General features: G+C 42.1%; 1 protein-coding gene across 2 annotated transcripts in view; it reads right to left on the bottom strand.

Moving 5' to 3' along the window:
• The window catches only part of LOC140201542 (kinesin-like protein KIF13B), a 271,092-nt gene extending 255,606 nt beyond the window's left edge, over nucleotides 1–15,486 (bottom strand). For both annotated transcript variants that reach the window (XM_072265811.1, XM_072265812.1), the window contains exon 1: nucleotides 15,010–15,486. In XM_072265811.1, the coding sequence (XP_072121912.1) occupies nucleotides 15,010–15,064 (55 nt within the window). In that variant the 5' untranslated portion in view covers nucleotides 15,065–15,486. The remainder of the gene's footprint in view (nucleotides 1–15,009) is intronic.
• Nucleotides 15,487–16,987: the final 1,501 nt, after the last annotated feature.

Raw genomic sequence — 16,987 nt, 5'->3', positions numbered from 1 at the left:
CTCTTGCTCAAACTCGGCAAGCACAAATGACAAGGCTCTCAAGCACACAAATTCCCACTTAACAAGACCACATTTTGGATATTCAGAAAGGGACATCTAATATCAATTCTACTCTGCCAATCAGACTCTCAAACTCTCAGAGCTTCACGCAGTAAATTGTTTTACTTATCTTTTTAATTTGACCAGTTTGAAATTTGTTGGATTAGCAGATAGAAAAGGGCCAGGTTTTAACATTATTGTCACAGAGGAATCAGGTGAATCTTGATTCAGAATGTCAAGGTCAGTTATAAAGAGCAATGGGAGATGTATGCAAATGAATTAACTCATATTTCAATAGATTCCGAGTATCTGTGTGGAAAGCTCAAGATTTCATGGTGCACATGTATAGCAAAGGGCTTACAATCCCAATGTAATGGATGACAAAGAGTTTCCAGGCAACTATTAATGGAAATAAATTCTGTGCATGCAGAGCATTGTGAAGAATTAATACAGATTTATCACCAAAGCAAAGTAATTCACCTTTGCTCACAGTCCTGCCTCAACAGATGAAGAGTTTTAAGTCAGATGAGAAAAGTTCCACTGAACTGATACAGAATGAGTGCTCAGTTAAACTACAATAGCATTTACAGCAAATCAATGAATGGTCCATCAACACCATCTCATTTCTTGTCCTTTGCATTATTTATTTCTGCAACTTTTTATGTATTGCACTGTACTGTTGCCACAAAACAGATTTCACAACATACACCAGTGAAAATAAACCTGATTCTGATACCAGACCTGTAAAATGAGGACTTCATTCTGAACTCTGTCAGTGAACCCTCCAGAGAAAACATCCCAAGGACATTCTCAAAATCTCAGGGGAAAAACTGACATCGTCTTGGAATAAGGTAGATTATCAATACACAAATAGCTGAGGCTTTATATAGCATTGATCAGACTGCACTTGGAGCATAGTGAGCAGTTTTGGGCTCCTTATCCAAGAAAAGATGTGCTGGCATTGGAAAGGGTCTAGACAATGTTCATGAGAATGAGGATACGAGGAGCACTTGATGGCTTTGGGCCTGTACTTGTTAAAATTTTGAAGCATGGGAGTGATTTCACTGAAACCTATTGAATATTGAACAGCCAAGATAGTGAATGAGGATAGGATGTTTCCTGTAGTAGGCGAGTCTAGGAACAGAGGGCACAGTCTCAGAATATGTGGTGGTGAATCTGAGGAATTCATTGCCACAGACATATGTGGAGGCCAAGTCATTGGGTATATTTAAAGCAGGGGTTAATAGGTTCTTCATTAGTCAGGACATCAAAAGTTACAGGGAGAAAGGAGGAGGAGAAGGTGGTGGCGCAACGCAGCTTGTACGGTCACTCCGGTGAATATCTGTTATCTGTCAAGTAGGGTGCCATGTACAATCCTGATTTGATGGAGACAGACGTGAGAGAACAGAGGAACATCTGGAGAAACTTCTGAAATGCCTTTTTCACTGTCGCTGTTACTGTGTGATCCTGAATCTCCGGAGGGGAAGGCCCGGAATCCTTGGCTTTGCTTGTTGCTCGGCGGCCGGGATGGGGTCAAAGCACTCGGCAGAGATGGCGCTCGGTGTCGAAGGGCTGGTCGAAGGCTCGAAGTTTTCGGACGGACTCAGAGTCAGCTGGGGTCGGGTGCTTCCAATGCATTTAGAGTTGTCGGTGCCTGGAGGTTTATGGCAGAGAGAGTTTCTCCCTCCTGCTGCCTGCTATCGGGACTACCGAGAGTCGATTGGAACTTTGAGACTTTTTTTTACCGTTCCCATGGTCTGCTCTATCAAATTATGGTATTGTTTTGCACTGCTGTAACTATATGTTATAATTATGTGGTCTTGTCAGTGTTAGTCTTTGGTTTGTCCTGTTTTTTTTTGTGATATCACTCCAGAGGAACAATGTATCATTTCTTAATGCATGCATGCATTTCTAAATGACAATAACCGAGGACTGAGTGTCCTCATAATTTAATCTAATAAAAGAATGGGGATAATAATAAGGATAATAAATCTGCCATGATGGAATGGCCGAGCAAACTGAATGGGCAAAATGGCCTAATTCTGCTCCTATGGCTTATGCTCTTATGGTCTAATATGCGGAGGGGCAAGCAAAGATGATCCTGAATATCAGGAAGGACACTCGAAGATGAAATTCATGCAGCAACAGCATATAACAGTGCAAGCCAACCATCCAGTTGTCCATCAGCCTGCAGCATAGTTTCGGGATGCTGCACAAGATTCACCTGTCACCACAGGGTTAACATCTGGACCGAAGCAATGTATCCTCAACCTTGCTCAATGAGATAAAGAAAAAGATGTGAAGGAACTCTGAGGAAAAACCAGGAGTTACTCCTAATGACTGGCTTTAATCAACTTCACATCAGAAAATTGCCCAGTCATCATCACACTACACTAGACTGGAGGGAGTCACTTTCATACGCGTGCAACAGCATTCTGAACATGCTTCTGTTTTCGCACTGAGTGCCAAGTTATCATTCTCTAAAGTATACGATGGGATGGGCCTTACATTCAACATCTACAAGAAAAAAACCTATCTGCCCCCACTGCACGTTTAGCAATAAGGGTTCACAACAAGATGCTAAAAACTTGGAACTCAAATTGTATCTGCAGAGCAATTTCTCAGTGATGGCCAATGTCAATGATAAACCTTACCACTGCCTTCACACCATCAGCACCTTTTTGGTTGACTGAGGATTAAAATCCCAAACCCAGCACAAAAACTATGGCCTTGAAGTAGCATTGATCCCGCCCATTCAATAGGCTTCCGAGACCTGTATTAACAATGAACAGCACCTCAAGGCACTAGAAAAATATCTGCACCAACATCATCGCCACAAAACTCTCCAAGTTCACTATCAGTGTCACATGTCACACGGACATACACAACACCAAAGCCCCAGTTACACTCAGTTGGGTGCAACGGGCAAGCCACATTGCTCAGAAACTCAACACCAGGCAAGAGATTACCAGGTGGTCAGAGGAAAAGATTCAAGGATGTCCTCAAAGCCACCTTGGGGAAAAAAAATAAGACCCCCACTGTACCTGCTGGCATTGTCTGGCCCATGAAAGTCAAGAGGAGAAGGAGCATTACCAAGGATCTTGATTTTATTCATTCACAATACTGGGAAGCCACCAACTCACAATTATTCCTGCACCCACCCATCCGATCAGGCACTTCCTGCCCCATCTGTCCCACAATGACTTCATCAGTCACGTAAGAACCATAAACACAGGAGATAAAAGTCATCCTTGATCACAACGGATTGTCCAAATTAACGGCATCATAATTGTGACTGTTTATCCAAAAAGTAGTTCAACTAATGTGAAGTATTTAGAAACTCTTGGCTCAGGGATGGTGCAAGAAAAATGCAGTTTAGTCTCGCCTTTGTACGTGTGGGAGTTTGACGTGCGCAAATCAATACCAAATTTCACTACAGCAGAAATAAAACCAAACTCATTCAGCTACTAGATGCTTTGGCATGTCACAAAGAAGTAAAAAAAACCATGTTAATGCCATCTCTTTCTCTCTCATTTTGAACTGAAGAGTGTTTACAATGTGAGCAATTGGGCAACATCACAGTCAACTTTTTGTCAAGAAGTTGCTGACTTGGGTGTTTCTGATGCTGAAAACACCGCGCTGTTTGTTTGCAAGCTGTTGTATTCTTCCTGCACGTCTCCAACAATTCTTTGAAATGATGCCCCTGCAGCACAGCCTTTCCACATAAATAAGATCATCTGGAATATTTTGTATTATTTTTATTTAAATAAAATCTTGATACCAACATATACCACTACCAGTTTGAGAATATGTCTGCATCTGTGGCTGACCCAGCTTAAAATAAGGAATTGCTGCGTGCTTCTTCTTGCAGAAACTTAGCTCCAGGACAACATCCCATGAACTATCAGTCTTCAGGCCATGACATTCAGAGACTTGTGCTAACCTTATTTTGTGACAGCATGTACTGTGTGTGGCTGGATGTACTGTGTTTTGCATATTGGCCCTAGAGTAGGCGCTCTTAACCAGGGGTCCATGGATAGCTTCCAAGGGGGCAGAGTCTGTGCACTTGGATTGGTAAAAAATTACATCTTTAATTTCACCAACCTCAAACTGAAATTTAGATTTTCCATCAATTATGAATGTAGACAACAAACCACATTTCATGTGACTTTGTCACCAATAGAAATCACAGATATTTTCATATCAATACCGTAAACACAAAATATTGTTTATAGCACACTCATCATTACTTCAAAATTATGGCAGTTATTAGACCCACCGCTAGTTCGAATGTAATCACAATCTCCCTGACTGTCTTGTGCAACGTAGCTGGACAACGATCGAGCAGCCCTGCACCTGGTAGTCGTTCAGTCACCAAGCAGTGAAGTCACGTGTTCCCTCATTTATGACCCAGATATCCAAGTTTCTCTCCATCATTCCCCATCTACAATTGCTTGTTGATCAATGTGTAGAAGGTGGTGAGTCATTTTTATTGTTTGTTAATGTTTTGCAAACAGGACAGTTCAATTGAGAATTCAATTGAATTCCGTAAGGCCACTCGGCCTTTTGTAATACCACGTGTCTCCACGTGCAACAACAGCTGAACTCCAGGCAGGGCATGATGCCCAAGCTATTGCTGTCATCCTTGAGTCTATCCGAGTATCTAAAAGCCATTAAAAGTGTTAAAACTTTGTATAATTTGTAAAACCTGCCTTATCTCACTTACTTAGCAAATTTCTTGAATATCTTACACTTCACTTAGTTAACATACAGATTACTTATTTCTTTGCAGATTTATTAAATTGCTTAAAAATCATACAAAAATACTGAGTTTCAAAAAATGTCAATTGAACCCAATATTTTATTTTAGCTTTATTTATGTTATACTTGTTGCCAACCCAACTGAAGCTGAAATGTTGAAGAAAAGGAAGTATGATGACAATTATGGTTTCACATGCATTAATGGACCAAACAGGACAAACACCAGTGTTTTTTGTGCAGAAAAATTCTTGCGAATGGAGGTATGAAGCCAGAAAAACTGAAAGAGCACCTCACACAAGACCATCCTTAAAAAAGCATCTAAAGATTCTGTTTTACTTACTTTCTCTCTCACGGTGGTGTCTGAAAAGAGGATGCTGTCTAAGTTGCATGCCATCTTGGTCAATGTCTCCCATCCACTACATAATGTACTGGGTGGGCACAGGAGTACATTCAGCCAGAGGCTCATTCCACTGAGATGCAGCACAGAGCGCCATAGGAAGTTATTCCTGCCTGTGGCCATCAAACTTTACAACTCCTCCCTTGGAGGGTCAGACACCCTGAGCCAATAGACTGGTCCTGGACTTATTTCATAATTTACTGGCATAATTTACATATTACTATTTAACTATTTATGGTTCTATTACTATTTATTATTTATGGTGCAACTGTAACGAAAACCAATTTCCCCCAGGATCAATAAAGTATGACTATGACTATGAAGAAATCTCAATTCAACAAAGTTGGGATACTTCCAAAACTTGTGAATCTGCCATTTCACAAAAACCTTTTCTTGAAGCATCCTATAAAGTTGCTTATCAGATTGCCAAGCAAAAGAAGTTACACACTATTGGAGAAACTTCAGTAAAGCCATGGGCACTGAAAATGGTTGAGCTGGTTTGCAGACTGGAACAGAGGAAAAAAACTGGAAGCAGTTCCCATATCAAATAATATGATACACTCGAGAATAGTTAATATATCTTTTAACATTTTGGATCAGATCATTGAGGTATTGGCAGCCTCAATTCCCATTCAGTATGCAACTGGTTGAAACTACAGATACTTCTCAATGTAGTCAGCTCCTTGTTTTTGTTCATTATCCACATGCTGACGCAATCAAAGAATTCTTATTTTGGGAACTACAAAGATGTTTCGGAAATGGTAAAGTTTTATTTGGCGAACAAAACTTTGACTGTAAAGAAAAACTTCATACCCTGTACAGATGGAACTCCTGCAATGCTTGGCATTACATATGGTTTTGCTACTTTACTGAAAAAGGATGCTCCTCACGTCGCCGTCACTCATTGTTTTTTTTTACACAGACATGCACTGGTAACAAAGACTCTTCCAACAACCTTGAAAGAAGTTTCGTCAACAGCCATAAAAGACAAAAATTTTTTTTTTAAGACGCAGGTCTCTGAATAATCACAGATTTAAAAGACTTTGTCAACAAATGGGTGCAGAATATTAAGAGCTTCTCTACCACACAGAAGTTTGCTGGCTTTCAAGAGGACAAGTCTTGAAGGGCTTGTTTAAACTAAGGGCAGAAGAAAAAGAAACCCATTCTTGGAACAGTTTGAAAAAAGGACTATATCCATGGGTTGGCTTACCTGGTAGATATTTTTAACCATATCAATGAAATAAATCTTTCAAGGCCCTGAAATCACCATATGGATGTTACTGGAAAAGTACAAGCTTCCTTGGCTGAGCTGCCGATAGGAAGAAGAGTGTAGAGGCCAAGACATCTTTGCAAACTTTCAAATGCTGGAGGAAGTGCTTTAGGTGGAGTTTAGATACAAAATTCTGTCAATTTCTACGAAGGAAGTCATCTGCAAACACCTGGAAACACTTCAGAACTCTTTCAGAAGTTATTTCCATTTCTTCTTTGATGAAATGGAATTTCATTTTGATGGTATTAAAGATGAACCATGGATCTGTAATTCTTTTCTTTCTGATATATACTGTATTGAAGATGTTGATCTAGCCAAAGAGTGGTGGTCTTTCATTGATTTTATGGTTATTATTCTATAGATTTATTGAGCATTTCCAGAAGAAAATGATTCTCAAGGTTACATATATACTTTGAAATTTGAGATACAGTGCAGAATGCGACCTTCAGACCCTTCAAGCTGTGCCTTATTTCACCCTAGCCTAATCACAGGACAATTTACAATGAGCAATTAACCTTTGAATCAGTACATCTTTGGACAATGGGAGGAAACTGGAGCATCCGGAGGAAACCTCCATGGTAACAGAGAGAACATACATACTCCTTGCAGACAGCAGCAGGAATAAATATATAAAAATGAATAAAATTAACTTTGGCACTAATTTATCATTGTCAACATGTACTGAATTACAGTGAAAAGTATCTAGACAGAACATGCCATAAATAAATGCTTCAAGGTAGTAAAAAGTCAGTTAAACCTTACAAAGTTTATTATAACAAATACTGTAAAATGGCTCACTGACTTCTAATACCCAACACAGAACTCATCCAGACATGGAAAAGGGTGAGGTTGGGGAGGGAGAGGGAACATAACTGAGGTGTACAAAGTTATAAGAAGCAACGTGAGAAATGATTCCCTTCAGATGAACTTGTAGGTTGAAGATTTAATCAGTGGTCTGTTTTGAGACAGTTACTTAAAGATTTCAGCAAGGACAACATCAGTGCCAGTGAGGATAAAAACAGAAAGATCTAAAAGCAGAAAGGTCTGAGCACAACTTTTTCCACACAGGGAGTGGTGGGTACATGAAACGGGCTGCCAGAGGAAGTGGTAGAGATGGGTGCAATTATAATGTCTAACAGTGCATGGATTGGAAAGATTTACAAGGATAAGGACTGAAAGTGGGGAAATAGGACTAGTCCAAGTAGACAACCTGGTTGGCATGAATGGGCTGGGCCAAAGGGCCTATTTCTGTGCTGTATTACTCCATGATAAGTTGGGACAACAGGCCCGTTTCCTTGTACATCTCTGAGGAGAATTAATGGCTGTTGTGAAGCACGGTATAGTTGGAGGCTTTCAGATTCTTAGTGAACAGTTCTAAGGTAGGGGGCACCTTCTTCAAATGCACACACTGTACCTCTGGGAAGCTCATGTGTGTGATTTAAGAAGGTTTAAGCGAAGTTGGCCTGAGAATAGAGAGCACACAGGAATAGTAGTGGAAGCACTCTTCAATCAGAGATGTTGTAATCCTTGGTAGCACAGTTGTTACTGCAATACTTTGCAGTGCCAGAAATCACAGATCAAGGTTCGATTCCTGTCACTGACTATAAGGAGTTTGTACATTCTCCGTGACCCCGCGCATTTCCCCCAGGTGCTCCCACATTCTAAAGATGTATGGTTTAGGGTTAGGAATTTGTGGGCACACTATGTTGGAGGCATGGTGTCACTTTTGGGCTGCCCTCCAGCACACATTCAGACCATGTTGGTCGTTGATACAAACAATGCTTTTCATTGTACGTGTGATCCCTTGGGCTGCTTCGATTTCCTCCCACATTCTAAAGATGTACAATTAGGGTTAAGGTTAGTGGGTTGTGGGCATGCTATGGTGGTGCCAGAGGGATAGCAACACTTGGGCACTGCCCCTAACATGATCCTCAGACTGTGTTGGTCGTTGATGCAAGCAATGCATTTCACTGTGTATTTCAATCTAAATGTGACTAATAAAGCTCATCTTTAATCTTTACATTTGGAGGGAGAGAAAGAAGTGGAATTAATATATTTTTTCACTTCTTTGTGACAAGCCAAAGCACTCAGCAACTAGATGAGTTTGATTTAATCTCTGCTGAGTGGAATTGGTACAGAAGAGGTAGGAGTATCATACTGAGTGGAGCAGGGGGCAGTACAACTCGTAGAGACGCTGTCTCAATGTGCCAAAAACCTGGGCTCAATCCCGGCCTCCAGTACCATCTGAGTGGAGTGTGCACATTCTCTCTGTCATTCCAGTTTCCCCTCACATCCCTGAGACACGAGGGTTCAGAAGTTAATTTGGTCATTGTAAAATGGGCTCTATGCACAGGTGTGTGGTTCCTTGTGCTGTCCTGCTGAACACTGTGGGTAGGCTATGCCAGCACTGGAATGTGCAGCGACACGAGCAGGCCATCCCCAGGTTGCTCTGGTTGTTAGTGCACACGACACATTTCACCATGTACACATGATAAATAAATGGATCTGAATCTGGTAATTGCCCCTACCGTGTAGGAAGCTGTTGAAAATGTGGAAGAATTGAAAAAGGGTTGAATGGAAGATTGGTGTCAACAAGTGGCTGACTGGGCGGATGGGCCAGTTTGCAGGCCGTACCTCTCCGTGTCCCTGTGACTCAGGTTAGGAAGGACTGCAAGGAACAAAGTTTAGAATGTGTGGCTGTGAAAGTACAAAATATGTTGAATAATACTGGTCTATCACAGATGCAAACGGCAGTGTAGTAAAAATTCCTTGATGCCAGGAATACAGGATCCTTGTTCTCATCAGCCAGGTCAGAGAATGTAACAGCAACAAGGTTATAGTTCAACTGTGCATAACAGTTTATCCATAACCACAAATGGATAACTGTGTATAGTTCTGGTCTTCACACTGCCAGGACTGCACTGGAAAAGGTGCAGAGCAAATTCGCTGGGATGGAGAAACTTCATAGGCTGGGATTATTTTCTTAGAGTACAGAGGGTGGGAATGAGAGAGGAACAATAAGTTAAGAGCCCATGGTATTACAGGAAAGATACTGGCATGGATAGAGCATTGGCTGATTGGCAGAAGGCAAAGAGTGGAAATAAAGGGAGCCTTTTCTGGTTGGCTGCTGGTAACTAGAGGTGTTCCACAGGGGCTCGTGTTGGGATTGCTTCTTTTTTCTAACATTGCACCTGACGAAGGGTTCCAGCCTGAAATGTCGACCGATCTTTTCCACGGATGCTGCCCGACATGCTGAGTTCCTCCAGCGTGTTGTGAGTGTTGCTTTGACCCCAGCATCTGCAGATTATTTTGTGTTAATGGTTATGTGGCCAAGTTTGTGGACAATATGAAAGTAGGTGGAGGGGCAGGTAGTATTGAGGAAGCAGAGAGGCTACAAAAGGACTTGTGCAGACTAGGTGAACGGGCAAAGAAGTGGCAGATGGAATACAGTGTTGAGAAGTTTAAGGTCATGCTCTATAATAGAAGAAACAAAAGCATAGACTATTTTCTAAACAGAGAGAAAATTCAATATTCCCTAAAGGTTAGTTTGCAGGTTGAGTCAGTGGTGAGGAAGGCAAATGTGATGGTAGCATTCATTTCAAGAGGACTAGCTAAAAGAAAAGGTGTAATCTTGAGGCTTCACAAGGCACTGGTGAGGCCTCACTTGGAGTATTGTGAGCAGTTTTGGGTCCCTTATCAAAGAAAGGATGTGCTGACATTGGACAGAGTCCAAAGGAGGTTCACGAAAATAATTCCAGGATTGAAAGGCTCATCATATGAGGAGCATTTAATGGCTCTGAGCCTTTCCTCACTGGAATTCTCACTGGGTGGAGCGGGTGGGAAATTTCATTGAAACCTATCGAATGTTGAAAGGTCTCGAAAGAGTGGATGTGGAGAGGATATTTCCTATAGTGGATGAAGTCTAAGACCAAAGGACACAGTCTCAGAATAGACGGACGTCCATTTAGAAAAGAGACCAGGAGGAATTTCTTCAGCCAGTGGTGAATCTTGGAATTCTTTGCCACAGGCAGCTGTGGATGACGTCTTTATATATAATTAAGGCAGAGGTTGATAAGATTCTTGATTAGTCAGGACATGAAGGGATATGAGGAGAAGGCAGGAGATTGGGGCTGAGAGGGAAAATGGATCAGCTATGATGAAATGGTGCAGCAGACTCGATGGGCCAAATTCTGCTCCTATATCTTATGGTCTTACAGTCTAATAAAACTGAGGTGTAGAAAAGTGTGAGGGGCAAAGATAAAGTAGACAGTAAGAAGTGTTTCCCTTTAGTAGAGTTGTCAACCAGAGACCAGAGGTTTAAGGGTTAGGAGATATAGAGGGGACTTGAGAAACATTTCCTTTTACCCAGAGGTTGTCTGAAACCTGGAATACAATTCCTGGAAGCAGGTATTCTCACAGCACTTAACCAGCATTTAGATTACCACGAAACACTATGGTACGGAAGCATATCCTTGCCTGTAAATAGTTTGCAAAGCGTCACTTAGAAATACTGTAAAGTTGTGGAAGAAGGTCTTGTGGTCAGATGAGACTAAAATGGAACATTTTGGCCTCAACACTAAACAGTACATGTATTGTGCATCAGCCAGGTATGGAGATGCTTTTCAGTAGCACAGACTGGAAATCTGGTCAGGATTGATGGGAAGAACAATGCTGCTAAATACAGACAGATCCTGGATAAAAGCATGCTAGCGTCTGACAAGAAGCATGAAACGGGGAGAAAGTTCATCTTTCAGCAGGACAACGACCCAAAGCACACTTGCAGAGCAACCACAGAATGACTTCAAATGAAGAAAATTGATGTCCTTGAGTGGACCAGCCAGAGTCCTGACCTTAATCCAATCAAACATCTCTGGCAAGACCTCAGCATTGCTGTCCATTGCCACTCCCAAACTAACCTGGCTCAGCTTGAGCAATTTTGCAAGAAGGAATCTGCAAATCTTGCACCATCACATTGTACAAAGCTAAGAAGAGATATATCCAAAAAGACTACTGGATGTAACAGCTACAGGAGGTGGCTCAACTAAGTAAGAGCAAAGGAGGATGAATACTGTTGAATTGCTGACTTTTCAGTTGTTAATGTTTTTAAAAGTATTAGTTTTTAATGCTTTACAATTTTCCCTGTTTTTTGGGGCTCTACTGTGGAAAAAAAAGGAGAAAAAAGAAAAATTCTCAGTTAAATTGATCTAAATCCCTAGTTGTAATATTCATTTACGTGAACAAAGGGTTGGGGCCTGAATATTCTTACAACACATTGTATACATGTGCAACACACACAAAATGCTGGAGGAACTCAACGGATCAGACAGCATCTATGTAAATGAATAAACAGTCAACATTTTGGGTCAAGACCTTTCTTCAAGACTGGAAAGGAAGAGGCTGGACACCAGAATAAAAAGGTGAGGAGAGGGAAGGGGAAGGAGGATAGCTGGGTGATAGGTGAAGACAAGTGGGCAGGAATGATAAAGTGCTGGAGAAGGAGGAATCTGATAGGCGAGCAGAGTGGATCATAGGAGGAAGGGAAGGAGGGGATCCAAGGGGAGGTGAACAGCAGATGGTGAGAAGAGGCCTTAGTGGGGAATAAAAGAAGGTAAGAGTGATTAGTTTTTTGGGGTTTTTTTGATTTAAATTTTAGCTGGTTTGGCACAACATTGTGGCCAAAGAGCCTGTTCCTGTGCTGTACTGTTCTATATATGTATTTGGATAGGTGAGGACTGATCAGGGATAGTCGACATGGCTTTGTGTGCAGCAAGTCACGTCTAACAAATCTTAAAAGTCTCACAAGGAAGTTATCAGGAAAGTAGATGAAGGCAAGGCAGTGGATGTTGTCTACATTCAGCAAGCCATTTGACAAGGTCCCACATAGGAGATTGGTCAAGAAAGTTCAGTTGCTTGGCATTCAAGAGGAGGTAGTAAATTGGATTAGATATTGGCTTCACAGAAGAAGTCAGAGAGTGGTAGTGGAGGGTTGCCTCTCTGACTGGAGGCCTGTGACTAGTGGTGTGCCACAAGGATCGGTGCTGTTTGTCATCTATATCAATAACCTCGATGATAATGTGGTAAACTGAATCAGCAAATCTGCAGATGACACCAAGATTGGGGGTGTAGTGGACAGTAAGGAAAACTATCAAAGCTTGCAGTGGAATCTGGACCAGCTAGAAAAAATGGGCTGAAAAATAGCAGATGGTATTTAATACAAACATGTGTGAGGTATTGCACTTCAGTAGGACCAACCAGGGTAGATCTTACACAGGGAATGTTAGGGCACTGAGGAGTGCAGTCAAACAGAGGAATCTTGGAATACAGATCCACAATTCCTTGAAAGTGGCATCACAGGTAGATAGGGTCATAAAGAAAGCTTTTGGCACATTAGCCTTCATAAATCAATGTACTGAGTACAGGAATTGGGACATTATGTTGAAACTATGGAAGATGTTGATGAGGCCCACTTTGAAGTATTATATACAGTTCTGCTCACCTACCTACAGGGAAGATGTAATTAAGATTGAAAGAAGGCAGAGAAAATTTACAAGGATGTTGCCAGGACTTGAGGACATGAGTTATAGGGGAAGGTTTAAGAGGTTAGGACTTTATTCCCAAGAACAAAGAAGATTGAGGGAGGATTTGATAGAGCCATACAAAATTATGAGGGGTATAGATAGGGTAAATGAAAGCAGGCTTTTTCCACTGAGGTTGGGTGAGACTAAAACTAGGGATCATGGGTTAAAGGTGAAAGGTGAAATGTATGAGGGGGACCTTCTTCACTCAAGAGTGGTGAGAGTGTAGAACGAGCTGCCAACGGAAGTGATGGACGTGGGGTTGACTTCAACATTTAAGAGAAATTCGGTCTTTGGTTGGTCTGAGGGCAGGTCGGTGGGACTAGGCAGATCAATAGTTTGTCATGGACTAGATGGGCTGAAGGGCCTGTTTCCATGCTGTAGTATTCTATAACTCTATGCACAGGATCAGGAAAGCTGCAAAGTTTGTAAACTGAGCCTCCCCATCATCGAAAAGTGAAGCCTCAAGGTGGTGCCATCCAACCTTAAGGACCCCCATCACCCAAGACACTTCTCATTACTACCATCAGGGAGAATGTACAGGAGCCTGAGGGTGCATACTCAGTGATTTAGGAACAGCTTCTGTCACTCCTCAATCAGGTTTCTTAATGGTCCATGAACCCATAACCGCGGCTCCACTATTTTAATGTTTTTACACTATTTATTTTTGTATATGTATTCTTATAGTAATCTTTAGTATATTTTATGTATTGCTGCTACAAAACAACATATTCTGGTATGGTTCCATAACCTGCTTTAGTACATTGGGATAGCTTGTTTTTTAAAAAAAAATCAAGGCTTCTGTTGTATACTCAAAGTGAAAGTGATGCTGTGTAGGCTTTAGAATGAGCAATAAGGCAGAAGTCTAAAGGCCTTTAAAACAGGCAAGGACCACAGCTCTTGCTGTCCAAGTGTCACTCCTGCAAATATCTTGAAGGATTTCATTAAAGCACAATATAAATACTAATTTTTGTTTCTGTACAAGGAGTACAGGTGGAAATATATTTTGATTCAAAATTCACTCCTTTGGAATTTGGCTTTTGACTACTGGCACCCCTCACAAAGGAGAATTTCTGTTGGATTTTTGGCCTGTGACACACAGTGCCTTCTTACAATTTTTAATTAAAAGAGACAAAAGCTTAAGCAGGAAATCTCTGGTCAAAGCACAAAAGCAACCTAGTCAGCTGATGAACTGTATAGTTTTCCCATTCAGAAGGAAAAATCTGTTGCTATCAGGAAGAAATCCTGTTTCTTTTACACATTGTTAAAAATTAAACAGAAAACAAACACAAAACCAGGGATGATCGAAGCCAAGTATGAAAATCTTCCAGATATACAGATAACTATAAGAAAGCAGATCCTGAAACCAACATGGACTTCTGGCTCATATTACTACTAACCATTGAAAAACAACTGTTTCAATTCCATAATTTCAACACTACGAAAGGGCAGAAATCAAACGACACAAACCCCTCAAGTTTAATAGCCAGAATCCAGTCAACAGGTGATCAACAGAAACACCTTCTATTCATGAAGTGACTCAGCCTTTCCTCGATTTTTTCTTCCTCCACCCAAACTTTTAAAACAAAGCCCTGCCCCCCCCACAATAAATTGATACGTCAGAAACTAGTCAACTTACTGCAGACTTATCTACATTCAAGTGTGACTTTGTGATTCGAGGCAGGAATTTTAGTGCTTCGTTTCTCATATTTAAGAAAACCAGCAACGCAATCGTCTTTTTAAGCTACATTCAAGAAGAAATGCAATATTTATGAAGATTACTGAAAGTCATTTAATATTTTAATTATACGCGGACTCATCAGGAGAGGGCAAACTTGGTGTGGTGAAGGACACTCTTATAAGCTTAAGCCTCGCTCTTCCTCCTACTAACGTGAATAAATCAAACCCAAGAGGAGGCTATAAAGTGGGGCAAACGATTTTCGATGATGATAACGTGGAACATCTACCTCTCCTGTTCATGGGGCGAATCCTCACCGCCACCTTCACGTTGGACTCGGACATGTCGCTGGCACGATATGAAGCTCACAGCTCCCACTCCAGACAGAACTTTGCCTTCAGCCCTTCTTTTCAAAGCAACCACACTGAATTTAAAATAAAATAGAAAACTGTACAGAAAGTGGGCCAGCAATGATTTAAACGTCGTCGCGGCAGCACACTCCGACTCTTCACCAGAAACTCCCAACTTTTATCTCCTGAGGTGATTTTATTTTCTTCTACGAATTCACTTTTCCCTCCTCTCCTCCGTTTCACCTGTTCCGTTGCGTGAGTTTTAAGCTGTGACCCTTCGCCATGACAGCGGCGAACCGTAGGCCGGCGGTAGCGGCCGGAGACACTTTTGGAGGCAGAGGAGAGAGGAGGAGGGGCGGCTGGAGGGGACGGGCTAAAGACTTCGGCTATCTCCGGAGGACCGAAGGCTTCGGCTGTTTCCGGAGCGGAGGTGTGGGATCGGCTGTTTCCGGAGGGGACGCGGGGAATCGACGTTTCCGAGCGGAAAACGCGGGATCAGCTTGTTTCCGGGGAGAGTCCCGGGATCAGCAGTTTCCGGAGGGGTGGAGGTGGGGGGGGGTCCGGGATCGGCTATTTCCGGAGGGGAGTCCAGGATCGGCAGTTTCCGGAGGGGAGTCCGGGATCGGCTATTTCCGGAGGATATGAAACTCTGGGGCGACACCGTTCGGTAATTTCCGGAGATTAGAATTGCATTGGCATTTATTGCGCGACGTATATTGGAGGTTGACGACGTTTAAAATGGGAAAAAAAATTGTGGGAGATTTTCTTTAAGCAAGCTTTTCAGGATGTGAATCATAGACTTGCAAACACGAAGGTGGTTATTCTGCCCATTCACTTAGTACAAGCATCTAGCAGAATAAATCTCATCCCTCACTTTGTCCACTTACCCTGTAAATTAACATTTTTTATTTTCCTTTATCTGTATATAAGATCTGCTTCCCTGCTATTCACCAGCGTAGCCTGGGCTTGGGCGGGGAAGCAGGCACCGACAGGGTAAATAGCAACAAAACATTCCTCTTAACAAAAGTGCAGATAACCAGGAGACAGAAGGCTCAAGATACAGGGAAAAGCGATAATCTGCAGATGCTGGAAATCCAAGCAACACACACAAAATGCTGGAGGAGCTCAGGGTCAATGAAGGGTCTCAGCCTGAAACATGGACACTTCACTCTTTTCCATACATGCTGCCTGGCCTGCTGAGTTCCTCCAGCATTTTGAGATATAGAGGAAGACTTTGCTCAGATGCTATTTAAAACTGGAATACTGTACAAGAGGACATGTAGGCATTCTAACATGCAAATTCTTGAATTACCAGGATAGGGGGCTACAAGCAGAATGTCAGAAAATCAGATGATTTTTAAGACCACCAGCTATGTCTGTCTGTCTCGGTACCACATCTGATGTGGACTTTGGTGACCATGGCTTTCCATATAGATCTATCCTTCGTTTTTTGGATGACTTCCATTTCCTCGAAGTGTAGCCACCTGGCTATGCTTTTGATGTACATAAGCCGAGGTCTTCCTGTAGGTTTGCTCCCCTCAATCTTTCCAGAGAGTGTAAGTTTTTCTAGTTCATCTTTCCGCATGATGTGTCCTAGGAATCTGAGTTGTAAGGTATAGGAGCAGAATTAGACCATTTGGCCCACCGACTCTGCTCCACCATTTCATCACGATAGATCCATTTCCCTCTCAGCCCCAGTCTCCTGCCTTCACCCCATATCCCTTCATGACTCTGACTAATCAAGAATCTGTCAACCACTGCCTTAGATATGCCCAATGACTTGGCCTCCATGTTGCCTGGGGCGACGAATTCCACAGATTCACCACTCTCTGGCTAAAGACATTCTTCCTCGTCTCTTTTCTAAATGGACGTCCCTCTATTCTGAGGCTGTGCCTTCTGGTCCTGGACTCTCCCACT

The sequence above is a fragment of the Mobula birostris genome, chromosome 8 (assembly GCF_030028105.1).
Source record: "Mobula birostris isolate sMobBir1 chromosome 8, sMobBir1.hap1, whole genome shotgun sequence".
Classification (NCBI taxonomy): Eukaryota; Metazoa; Chordata; class Chondrichthyes; order Myliobatiformes; family Myliobatidae; genus Mobula; species Mobula birostris.
The sequence above is the reverse complement of the archived record's forward strand: the minus strand, read 5'-3'. Positions and strand labels throughout refer to the sequence as shown.